Source organism: Epinephelus lanceolatus, chromosome 19 (assembly GCF_041903045.1).
Source record: "Epinephelus lanceolatus isolate andai-2023 chromosome 19, ASM4190304v1, whole genome shotgun sequence".
NCBI classification, from domain to species: domain Eukaryota; kingdom Metazoa; phylum Chordata; class Actinopteri; order Perciformes; family Serranidae; genus Epinephelus; species Epinephelus lanceolatus.
Window position 1 is genome coordinate 5153104 of NC_135752.1, and position 13676 is coordinate 5166779.

At 39.7% G+C, this 13676-nt stretch overlaps 1 protein-coding gene across 3 annotated transcripts in view; it reads right to left on the minus strand.

The window, feature by feature from the left end:
- The window catches only part of il6st (interleukin 6 cytokine family signal transduce), a 51829-nt gene extending 39874 nt beyond the window's left edge, over positions 1-11955 (minus strand). The window contains exons 1-4 of one of the 3 annotated variants that reach the window (XM_033646311.2): positions 11902-11955; positions 11334-11415; positions 1956-2255; positions 1267-1414 (exon numbers count right to left, since the gene is read on the minus strand). In XM_033646311.2, coding sequence (XP_033502202.1) covers positions 1267-1414; positions 1956-2255; positions 11334-11403 — 518 coding nt within the window. In that variant the 5' untranslated portion in view covers positions 11404-11415; positions 11902-11955. Of the gene's footprint in view, positions 1-1266; positions 1415-1955; positions 2256-11333; positions 11416-11802 lie in introns of all 3 variants that reach the window. The other 2 variants (XM_033646310.2, XM_033646313.2) reach the window with 2 other exon arrangements.
- Positions 11956-13676: the final 1721 nt, after the last annotated feature.

Consider the following 13676-nt stretch of genomic DNA (forward strand, 5'->3'; position numbering starts at 1 on the left):
CTACCAGTTGTTTTGGCTTTTATTTTTTGTCCCCACTTCTGGGTATCAGTGGGTGTGCTCTGGATGCATCCAAAAACAAATCTTCCATCTTGTCTCTCATTACAAACTAGCTTCATGTTCACCAAAATGGCATCATTTCCTATGTGTGCAGAGGATGTTATGGACAAGGATATTTTAACAGTGTATTTGCCAACTCAGATATTCAGGCAGGGTATTTATTCGACCCACCTGAAGAAATACAGCAGAAAGGCTGCAGCTGAGTTGTACAAGAGGGCACTACTGACCATACAGAAACTGAGCTGCAGGGAACATAAGGCGACTACTGGTGCCTTCGCTCAAACTGCCCTATGACGCCAACAGAAACTGAATCATTCTGCTGCACTGAATTACAGCGTGGATAGTTTTGTTAGATGCTGTCATCAACTTCCAACCAGAGAGAGCCTGTGTGTGTGTGTGTTACTATGCATGAAAGTTTTACTCCTCACTTGGACAGAGGTGTGCTGGAGATTACAGTTGGACTATTGGACAAATATTTTGACAATTGGCTGAATACATTGCCATTTTCTTCTCATTTTATTTTGCTTCTGCCATCAGCTAAGAGACAGTGGGGAAATACAGCGTGTGGAGCCAGTATTTCACATTTTGAAACAGTGGACTACCCAACCACGATGGTTTTAGTGAATTTTATTTTGTTTCTGTCTAGTTTGATTGATGTGCTTGAAAATATCGGCAATCGCCAGTTGTTGAGCTAACTATGGCTAGTTGGAAAATCACTCGAGACCTTATTTAGGAGTGCAAAGATAAACTGGAAATAAACAACCAAAGCCACCAGGCCAAGAAGGCAGATGATCATTGTGCGAGTATTTTTGTCACCTAACGCTGTATTTTGGCTGACAAAGAAATAGCTTTTGGCTGTGGTGCAGATACATATCTTCCAGGCACTATACAATAAGGCATATTTGTTGTTGATATCAGTAGTGTTAATAAATCATGTTGAATTTCCCTTTGGGATAAATAAAGTTCTTTCTACTCTATTCTATTTTCTGGTGTTCTAGCCGAACAGTGAAGTACATTATTTCAGACGCCTTTTTGTAAACAGAGCCGCATGTGAGGCGCCAACCTTTACATGCTGGGCAGGTTTGGGGAGTATTTGGGGGTTGAGTCGTGCTGGAATGTACCAAAACAGAACTGTTGCCAATATTTTTGGATGAGGAAATTTCCAGACAGAAGTAGCTATGATGCCAAAGCACCTGGGGGTATACTCACGGGATGACTGCAACATTCAGTGTGTATGTTGTAGGGACTTCTGGGGTCTGACGTCCTGATGCTTCCCACTTACAGCTGAAGGTTGTAGAAATGTACCGTTTTTCTTGAAGAGCCACACAGGACAGATTCTCGGGCTTCCCTGGTTGATCTGACATTGGGACAAACAACACACAGACATCTTATTAACTTAATTTTAAAAAAAAAAAAAAAAAAAAAATATATATATATATATATATATATATATATATATAAATAATATGCAAAACTACCTATCTACCCTTTTTTCACAGACTTAGGTATTAAAATATTTGAGAGACAACTTAAAGATAAGAGGGAAGGTAGAATACATTTCTAATCACATATTTGTGCTGTTACTCTCTCAGATGAAGCCTACATTATTCCTTTGCCACAGAGAGTCAAAACAAAACTGAACACCCTGGAAATACATAACTGCCCACACCTCTTTAAACCTGTGTGCCCACAACTACAGTAAGTAAAATTTAAACAGGATGGAGGTTTACAAGCTCTCATTATAACAGCAGACAGTTTGGGTAAGAACTTAAATATGTCCCCTCATTTACAGTTCTTAAAACTGTCTGTAGTAAAATGTGATCGTAACTGATAGAAAGAATGACCAAAGATATAAGCACTGAATACAGGTGGTTAGTGTTCTGCCAACAAAAACTTACAGCCTTTTGTAAGGTAGATCCCGTGGATAAATTTGCCTTCATTCAGGAAAAAATAGGATGACACTCTCTTGCAGAGGCAAAATAACCATACAGGTTTTTCATCGATGATGGGGACAGTGACACTGAGAGCTGATCCGTTGATCTTAGTGTACTGTTCTCTGGGTACAGTAGTCTTAGACAGATTCCAGTAGAGGTCATCTGCTGTGACTTCAGCTGTATTGATGATCATGCATGTAGCCGTGAAGTTAGTCCCAATCTCTAGCACTGGAGACTGTGGGACTATCACCAAATGGCTCTCATCTTTTGAAGACAGACAAAATAAGAAAACACTATAATTCAATGTTAAGAATCAAACTCAAACAAAGCAATACTCATATGGTCAGTGTGCTTGCATCAGCAACATTTTTTAACATATGACTGTGACTGCTGACTGCTGAGTTAGCAAATAACTCAAATTCCTCCAACAGTCCGAGAAATGAACACAAAACCAACAGAAACATCTGCTACAGTTTGATGACTACATTCCAGAGTTGTACTGTTACAAAGTGTGCTCGACACACTGCATCTTCGTGAAACACAAGCAAACAGACACAGCACACACAAATGGAGGAAACACATCTGCTACCACCCAAAGCAACATACGGAGAAACACAGCTGGCTCAAGAGACAGTCGCAGGGTGCAGAGCAAGGCAACACACACCTGTGACCCAGTCTTGCGACACAAACAGGGGGACCTCCTAGTGGATCAACCTGGAACTACAACAAAACCGCAGCATTTTCTAACTCGGTACTAGGGCTGAAACAGTTCCTCGAGTAACTTGAATAATTCTATTACCAGAAAGCCTCGAGGCAAATTGAGCGTTAGGGTGGGCGAGTTCAACGTTGTGTAAACAACGGGACCCATTTTCACAGGTAACTTAGCCTGTCCCTCCTACCGCAGGAAATAATGGATTCATCCTGGAAAGCTATTGATGTCGCACTTTTCTCCTTATGAAAGTACCATGGTGATTATTCGACCAATGAGAATTTGGTCGGACAAGAGCATATAGACCAAATAATCGATCAGTCGACCAGGAGACTACAGTCCTAGTGTGCCCAGCTCCACAATGACTGAGATATAAGTGTACGTGAGGCTTTATGAATTCATAAGCTCCATAAGTTTAATATCCGGGCGTAAAGGGACCTTCAGATAACTTTATCAGTCAGTCAGTGGGTCAGTGAACGGGCTAACAGTGGTCCTGAGCAGAGTCTCCGTAATTATGGCAATGATAACGCTGAGTGACAGACCTGCCATTATGTGACATCTAATATTTCTCCAATATGTCTCGTTAAACTCTTTCCACAGAAATACGGGACAAACTGCAGTGTTTCCCATACATTGACGAGACTATGGCGGCCCGCCATAGTTTAATTTCCCCCGCCATAGTCTCCAAAAATCAGCCAGATATAAAATGCCTCTGGTAAATGAACAACACTCTGTAGTGCACCGGCTGGAGCGCCGTCAAAAATAGACCCGGCCCGTATTTTTAGCGGAGTGGAGCGCCAAGCCACTTCTAGGCTGTGGCTAGGAGCGCTGCGGCGCTTCTGGTGGAGCAGCACCCGCGCCTCGGCCAGCTCGCGCACACGACGGATCCAGTGGGTTGCCATAAATGGGCCTGTCCCAGAGGCATTCAACTACCAGAGGGCTTTTGAATTCTTCTTTTTGAAGCTGTGTAAAATGCTCTGATTCAGGGTGCCGTACTTGCAAATCGTGAGGGAGGGAAGCAGTAATTTGTGTCTGTTTGTGTGTAATTAATTTGAGTCTTACCTTTTGTTTTCTTTTCGTATGGCCTATTTTGTATTGTTTTGCGTATCTGTAACTGTGTTTGTGAGTGAGTGAGAGTGAGAGTGAGAGAGAGAGAGAGAGAGAGAGAGTTTTAAAAGAATATTTTGTCTGCACATAATCCTTTGCCATATTTTAAGTGTAACCCTTCACCATAACATACCACTAGTGTTTTTATCAGTAAAAATCAGGGCTGGACTGGCATTTTTGGCCATGGCGGCCCACTATGATTGGTGATATGCCATACGTACACATGACCCTGTTACCAAAATTAAAATAAATCTCAGTTGTACCCTACGTGCCCTGGAAGAGAATACCAAGGCTAGAAAATCAATGTGCTCATTCACTTCTCATATATCCATCAGTGGTTTATCCATCAGTGTACGTTAGTAGGCTACGCACATAGATGTCGGAACCAGGGGTGCGGGGATTTAAACCCGACATTTTTCAGTAAGTTGGCTGTTATAATTAAGAGTATTAAACCACAATTCTTGTTATTTGAATGACAGAAATATCGGATCTTAATGAATGGCGCAACACGGAAGCATGATTATGTAATAAAACAAGTGTTTTTTTTAGGATCCAGGTGGTGAAGGGCTGTGCGTGCACAATGTCCCAACAGGGGACAGCCCTCCATTCTGAAACCCCGCCGTTCGGACCCCCCCCCCCCCCACCCACCCACACACACTCCGAAATTGATTTCAAGTCCATATCGAGTCCATATCGAGTTGCATCAAACACTGCCACCCGCTCTCCGGCCGCACTCGCACAATTCTGAAATTCGCTGTAGGCTACTACAAAAGCTTGAAATGAACGTTCAACTCATTGTTTTTTATTGAAAATATGTCACTGTCTTCATTTATGATGTATAATTTTTCTAGCAGCAAACACATTTAAAGGAGACGCTTGTCAAGTCTTTTATACGTGCGCTGTCTGGTGCTGAAATCCCCGCTGCAGCCGCCACTCCTGCTGACAGCAGACCGGGGGAGGGAAAAAAAAGACATTTCTTGGCTCTGTGCTTTCAGAAAATAACCAGGGTTAGGGGAAGAAAGATCAACGGTCTGTACAGCAGTCCCACCGTGTTTGCCAGGGCATACCAGGCTGTGTGATTATGCACAAAGATTGGTTAACGCATTGGAGCAATTTCATACAATTTCGGACATTTAACGTGATAAACTAATTTCAATTCAACGTGGTCATTTGCTTATAGAGGATTTAGCTGAAGCATAATGATTGTTATATGTCATTAAGATGAAGTATTTGCTTGTTTTGTGGTTAATTATGCACATGATCCGTTTGACTCCATCATGCGTCCCTGCAGACATGGGCAAAAGGGTCACTGCGCAGCCTCCGTTTACTTTGGGTCCGTCTCGTTCATTCAAACTTTGTAAACACGGTTGGCATGTTCTGCCATCATAACTTGGCTCTCAGAATTCACCAGACTGATGCCTTTAAATCAAATATATACAAAATACAAAAACAAAGCACGCCCCCGGACCCCCTATAAGGTTCGGACCCCCCGCCATAGTCTCCAAAAATCCTGTGGGAAACACTGAACTGCATCCCGTACTCAATCAGTAAGGGACAGTACATTTTATTTTTCAATTTGGGATGAGGGGCAACTCTGTTGTCTCATGCCTTGGTGTGGCACTGGCGTCAGTCACATCACTTATCCTCAGTTTTACTATCCTTACTTTTATGCAGATTTCCACAGGAAAAGAGTCTGCTAAATTTCAGAGATTTTCCTGGGATAAAGAGTTTGTAACTTTTATGGACGCTATCGCGCTACTTGGTCAATCAATTCACTTCACTACTGAAAAGCTCTGACTTTCAAAAAAGGAAACAAACGTGTTGCTCATTTCAGAGACTTTTCTTATTTTCTCTTTTCTATATTGCCCTTAAATAAAGCTTAAATAATCTAATAAAAAGACTCAGTATTTCTTATCCGATTACTTGATTAATCGCCAGAATAATCGATAGAATACTCGATTACTAAATGAATCGATAGCTGCAGCCCTACTCGGTACGTTTACATGAAGTTAAGTGGAGCTACAGTTATAGCTACATCAACTAGGCCATTAAATCGGACTACTCTCCTTGTCCCAGTATACAAGCACGGCAGGGATATCAATTTACTGACCGAAGTATGTCTGACTCCACTATGATATGCCCCCTTTCAGCTTGTTAGTTTTGGACTTTTTCCAGTCAACCTATTATTTCACAGACCAAACCATCAACAAACAAGTTAGCTACAGTTAGCTAGCGGCAAACTGGTAACATGGTGGCAACTTTACAGCTCTGTACATTTCGCCTGTCCAAAAATGCATGGCTCTGGAAGTAGATTTCACCATGTCATTACCAGCTTCATCTTCTGCTACGCATTTAATGCTATTGGACTTCTGGGTCAAAGCCCAGGGCAGAAACTGTGCCTAGGCCAGTTTGGGTGTGATTGACTGTATACATGCAGAAGTGATTTGATTCCCAATCTCATTATCTGAGTGTGTTAGTCCGACTTTGAGAAATTCAATTTAGCGTGATATTAGTTGGACTAACACAAAAAAACAATTTTCTCTTATGTCATGTAAGCGTACTGACTCTTATACTACATGCACATCAGCTCAGGAAACTCTTGAGGGGCCACTAAACCTTCAAGGCAAAGGTCTCATGATAAACAGGAGCCTGGTCGTAACATCCAATAGACCAGACCAGCATCGTGTTATAATCAAGGCCATTAGAAATGGGAGAAATGGAAAAATGCAGAAAAGCTATTGTGTAGAGGGTTAACCAAGCCCTTCACACTGAGATCTGAGCCACATTTAACATGTGAATATTCACTTTAAGTGTGGTAAATGGCCAAATGATGCTGGTGACAGTTCCTTCTGATGGACAGCTAAGGTTGAAAACAACTATTAGACATGTCTATAAAGATGAAGAAGATAAAAATGCATACAAATGTGTTGAGGATTATGGGTTAAACATGCAGAGTGTAAGACAGCTTCATTGTATACCTTCCACTTTTCTGACATAGTGTTTCAGCTTAGCATATGCCATCTCAATCATAATGTGCTGCTTTTAAGTAGTTGGGAATGTGATAAAGTCATGTAGAAATTGTAGAAAATGCTGTTACAGTCCTGCGGAAGGATTCCACAGGGTTCCTCTCAGAATCAAGCAGGACAAAAATAAGTGTGATTAAATAAATAAAAAAGTGTGATTTCTGTGGACTGGAAATAGGGAGTATTCCTCATTTATTTCACTGTACACACCAGAATGTTTTGGATTGATTTTGCCAACTTTCTAAAAAAAGAAACTTAAAATCAATGTTGAAATAAACATTTAATCTAATGCTATATTTGAGTCAAGATTAGATTGAAATTAACATGCTGTTTTTCATACAAGTTTTGTCATTTTCTTGGAATACTTAAAAACCAAACTGACTTTCCTGCCCTGTATTACTGAATTCTAATTGAATGTGTTTGTTTTAGTTTTTGTCTTCTTGTTTCACGTTTTTTTGTCAATATATCTGTAACTCTATGAACTTCTATACAACAAAGAAAGTGGAAATAATACAGTATTGACAATGGTTCCGTCTTGTGATTTTTTTTTTAATTCAAAAGAAATGTTTTAAAGCTATCAGCTTTGCTAAATGATGAAACTTACCTGCTCCTCTCTTTAGAAAATATCAGCTTCTATCAGTTTTAAAGGTTTAATGTGAACATGTCCCAGACTTGTGTATTCAAGTTAAATATGTACACCTAACTCCTTAATTGCCTAGCATTGTCCAGAACTTTTTAAAATCTTCCTTAGACATTCACTTACATTCTACAAGACCAGTGGCCTAAGGTAGTTACTTCGGGCCTCAGTGCATGCTATGGTGACAGGCCCTAGTGAACACTACTTACAATTTTTTGGGCCGATACCAATTTCCGATTTGCAGAGTGTTTGGATGGCCGATTCTGATTTCATTTTTGTCAAACCACTTTACAGCACACAAGATACTGCAATATTTTCTATCTTTTCTTTATTAGAACATTTTAACCAAGATACAACCAGCTTTTCAATAATCATTTCAAACAAACAAACAAACAAAATTGGCGTTAAGAGACGTTTCCCTTTTTGCTCAAATATAACTTCAGGTACAGTATTAAAATAAATAAGTAAAAAAGGCATACAGTACAGGCCAAAAGTTTGGACACACCTTCTCATTCAATGCGTTTTCTTTATTTTCATGACTATTTACATTGTAGATTCTCACTCAAGGCATCAAAACTATGAATGAACACATGTGGAGTTATGTACTTAACAAAAAAAGGTGAAATAACTGAAAACATGTTTTATATTCTAGTTTCTTCAAAATAGCCACCCTTTGCTCTGATTACTGCTTTGCACACTCTTGGCATTCTCTCCATGAGCTTCAAGAGGTAGTCACCTGAAATGGTTTCCACTTCACAGGTGTGCCTTATCAGGGTTAATTAGTGGAATTTCTTGCTTTATCAATGGGGTTGGGACCATCAGTTGTGTTGTGCAGAAGTCAGGTTAATACACAGCCGACAGCCCTATTGGACAACTGTTAAAATTCATATTATGGCAAGAACTAATCAGCTAACTAAAGAAAAACGAGTGGCCATCATTACTTTAAGAAATGAAGGTCAGTCAGTCCGGAAATTGCAAAAACTTTAAATGTGTCCCCAAGTGGAGTCGCAAAAACCATCAAGCGCTACACCTTTTTTTGTTAAGTACATAACTCCACATGTGTTCATTCATAGTTTTGATGCCTTCAGTGAGAATCTACAATGTAAATAGTCATGAAAATAAAGAAAACGCATTGAATGAGAAGGTGTGTCCAAACTTTTGGCCTGTACTGTACATAAATAAAAACATAGATAAATAAAATAATAAGTCTTGGTGGATAGCATTTGTGGGTAATTTCTTGAATAGACAAAAGTAAAAATATCTCCTGTGGAAAATTCACACAGGTCTTCAGGACACCCCTGCCAGTAAGCGCGCAAACACTAGCATCTTTGGCACGCAGCCTCGCACCTCGTCAGTTTCAAGCTGCACAGTGCAGCAGTGAGAGCTCTGCAGTTCAGTTTAACACAGACAATTAACAACTTTCTCCTTCTCTCTTTTGATGTGTGTGCGTGAATGATTAAGGTGAGAAGATGCCCATGTTTCATTTCCTCACATCGCCCAAGCCGTGAGTTGCCCATGTGCATGTGTGTGCGCTGCTGATGTTACACGATGTCAATCATGCGGCGCGGCGGGAATTTGACCAGCGTTTTTAAATTGGCATATTTTAGACTGACCAGCCGGTCGCAGGTCATGGCCGATCACGTGAAAACCGGCCGAGCACTGCGATTAAGCAAGCCTACTAGTTACTAGTTATAAGGTGCACATACACACACCACTGGCAACTGTTTATTAAAAAAAGCCAAAGGAATCTAATTTAGAGAGCATTGCTACTTTTTCCTCCCATTTGTTTCTCTCTTGTCCTTTCTTACTGCCACTTTTCTGTTTAAAAGACATGACTTGCAGATGTGTTCAGCTTATCAGTCTTGACAGATGTTGCAACTAAACTAGCTGTCGACTAGTCGATTATTTGGTCTATATGCTCTCATCCGACCAAATTCTCATTGGTCAAATAATCGCCGCATTACTTTCATAAGGAGAAAACTGCGACATCAATAGCTTTCCAGGATGAATCCACTATTTCCTGCGGCGGGAGGGACAGGCTAAGTTACCTGTGAAAATGGGTTCCGTTTACACATCGTTGAACTCACCCACCCTAACACTCAGCGTCGCAGTGATGTGGACCTCCTGTCAGTCTCTGTATACTGAAACCATTTCCCTCAGTGGAAACGAAACTTGTATTTACATGTATTTCAGATAATAAAAAATAAATTGTGAAGACAGTAAAGCCTCCATTAAAATAGCATTTTAAGTCTTGAGTGTTATATATCCTTTAGGGATTTATACTTCATATGAACAAAGGAAATCTCCACTCGTCGCTAGGCTAATGTATACAATGTAAAATGCCATAGTGTTTAGTGTTTAGTGTGAGACAGTTGTTTTGTCTGTGAATCTCGTGTGTTGTAATGGAGCCAAATTGAGTGTCGTTACCTTTGTTAGATGCTGCTGTTGTACCTGGCTTTATAAGACAAGGGAAAGATCGCTAGTTGCTAGGCTAATTTATACAATGTAAAATGCCATAGGCTGACGCTAATAACGTTAGCATGTTGTATTTGCTTGGAAAACGTGTTTAGTGTATACAATGTAAATTGCCAGTGTTTAGTGTTTAGTGTAAGACAGTTGTTTTGTCAGTGAACCTTGTGAGTTGTAATGGAGCCAAATTATATGCCGTTACCTTTGTTAAGTGTTGCTGTTGTCCCTGGTTTTATATGAGAAGAGGAAAAGATCGCTAGTTGCTAGGCTAATTAATACAATGTAAAATGCCATAGACTTGTGCTAATAACGTTAGCATGTTGTATTGGTGGGGAAATGTGTCCAGATAAAGATAAGTGTTTGTCTGTCAATGCTGCGATTTATAGTGAAGCCAATTTGTGTACCTGTGTTTGAAATTGTCTCTATTAAGCAATATTTAATGTGTGTTTTGAATCACCTAAACTTTACAGCACTTAACACAGTCCTCCACCGCCAACTAGCGTTTTGGAGGTATAACTGCAGAGTGACACAGACACACCACCGCAGAAGTAAAAATAACGTGCAGATTTTTTTTTCCCACAACTAATTGATTAGTTGAAGATTATGTAAGACTTCAGTCGACCAAGATTTTCTTTGGTTGACTACAGCCCTAGTCATTAGACAACATCAACTAACATGTTACCAAAGAATCATCACTGCATACCTGTATATGACACAAACATTAAAGAACATGAGAAGTTATTCATTTAATTGAATAGTTTTTCATATATACAGTTTGTTATTGGTTTTCTACTTCATGTAGAATAAGCATATACTTTTGTTAAAGATTGCTACTGACTATTTTACAAAAGAGAAAAGAAAATCATGATGGAGATGAGTTTGCATTTTTGAGTGCTACAGCCTATAGCAAATGGCACCATTTTTAATTCAATGTGAGTTCTTCTTTCAACACAAGTGTAGTTACAGGGTGGCAATCTGAATCATTTGCAATGTTCCCCCACCCCAAGGGCCCCAGAGCAACCGCACTGCCTGCTCTATGTTTACACCCCTGAGAAGACACTCTAGGAGCTTTATCTACCGTATTGTCAGACTTCCCTTAATCATTATTCATTGAAATACAGAGGACCATCTATTTGTAACAACCTAATTCCATCACTTTTTATTCATCTGTAAAGTCCTTGAACTGAAGCATAGCAATGGGATGCAGCCATAATTCATGTTATTACTTCCACTTCTGCTGTGAAAAAAATGACCATGGAAAAGATATACTGCACATTGTAGTGAAAATGTCAGAATCAGACAGTAGTATAGAGGTGACATTCAGTTTGGCGTTTATCTGTCCACTGAAAGACAACACTGAAATACTGTCAAGTGTTCAAATGTAAAATGGTACTGACCACCTCTTGCAGGTAGAGCATAGACAAGGCAAGCTAACACCAGCAGCTGGAGAACTCTCGCAGACACCATGATGACGACAAACTAGGAACACAACAAAAGAACAAAATGTCAGACTGGCAAAGCTAGTGTCAAATTTGTTACAAACGTAACGATAGTCTTCGTTAACAAGTCATGGCGTAACGTCGAGGTTAGCTCATTTGTTCGGTAACAATATTTCTGAGACACATGTTAACGCTAACGTTAGATGAAAACTTAACGTTAGTACAGTGTCAGCCATAGTAGCTTTAGCTACGTAGCGTAAGCTACTACCTCCAACTTTTCGCCCGTAGTAACGTTAGCTAACGTGGAGGTAACGTTAATGTATGACGAATTAAATATTTATTGCTAGGTTAGCATCTGTAGCTCACATTGCCATCCCCGTTAACGCCATGTTGTTTCCGCTATCAAAAGCAACGGTTTATTACTTACCTAACTGGGCTCAGTGTGGCTCCCCGTATAACCGCTGTTGGATCAATACCTCATGTCTTTAAGGCTTAAACCTAACTTACGTCAAAACGAGAATTGTACCTGTTATTTGTGTCATGTCCGTGCAAGTGACTCTGTGGTAGGACCACCCACTTCCCGTCAAGAGAAAGGTATGTCGCAAGATGTTCCGGTGCTGCACCACTTTTACACAACTTTACAACATAGGGATGAACCCGAGTCATCATCGGTGAGCCTATGCCCTATTGCTGACAGCTTAGGGATCTGTGTGAATGCTCAGGAAAGGCATACTGTTTTATGATTGGTCAGAAAAACTGTCTGTCAAACACTTGTGACTAATCGGAGGTTTTTGGTTTGACATTCTTGTACTGGCATGTCCCCTCACTGTTGTTTTCCAGTATATCTCCGCCCCTCGTGTTCACAAGAATGCACTGCACATGCGCACAAAGGATCGTGAACTCCATGGCATTCTTGGCACTGACTCTAAAGTCAGGATGGGAACAGAGTGTGATCGTGCATGTGAATGTATTACTGTGGATGCTTTACCTTTTCAAATCATTTAGACATTTATCGATTGAAAAGAGTTTAATGTCTAAAGGACGTCCTTTCCTCCTGCTGTAGCTTTAGAACACCTTTTTTTATTCCTTATTTGTTGGGAAAAGGTACAAATAGGTTTGGTTTCAGAAGTGGACTAAAGATCAAAGTTGTTTTTATGATAGTTATATAACAAAAACTAAATCTTGCTTTTGACACACATCTGTGATGTTTATGTCCACCTTATTTTGTGAGAATACAGCATCAAACAGAAAACTAAGTGGTCAGTGTCCTTTTCAGCCTTCAAAGCAAAACATACCTTTCTGGAAATTTTATGCTTTTCTTTGTTTAGGTTAAAATGCTATTAATAAGCTGATGGTGGCACACTAAAATGTAAGTGAATTCCACCAGAGATAAAAGCTCATAATTATACCATTCTCAAATGGTTCTAAGAGAGTGGTTCTAAGTGTCTAATGGTTCTCCGACCAATCATTGCATTCGGACAGTATATATATATATATATATACATATATATATATATATATATACACACACACACACACACACACACACAAACATGTACATAAATACATATATGTATATATATATATATATATATATATATATATATGCAACACTTTTGTTTTTGCTCCCATTTTTCATGACCTAACTCAAAGATCTAAAACCTTTTCTATATACACAAAAGACAGTATATATATATATATATATATATACACACACACACACACACACACACACTAACATGTATATAAATACATATATATATATATATATATATATATATATATATATATATATATACACACACACACTGAACAAAAATATAAATGCAACACTTTTGTTTTTGCTCCCATTTTTCATGACCTGAACTCAAAGATCTAAAACCTTTTCTATATACACAAAAGACCATTTCTCACAAATATTGTTCACAAATCTGTCTAAATCTGTGTTAGTGAGCACTTCTCCTTTGCCGAGATAGACAGCATGAATATTGCTCAGGTGTGCCTTAGGCTGGTCACAATAAAAGGCCACTCTGAAATGTGCAGTTTTGCTTTATTGGGGGGGTCTGGGGGGGTCAGAGAACCAGTCAGTATCTGGTGTGACCACTATTTGCCTCACACAGTGCAACACATCTCCTTCGCATAGAGTTGATCAGGTTGTTGATTGTGGCCTGTGGAATGTTGGTCCACTCCTCTTCAATGGCTGTGCGAAGTTGCTGGATATTGGCAGGAACTGGAACACGCTGTCATATACGCCGATCCAGAGCATCCCAAACATGCTCAGTGGGTGACATGTCCGCTGAG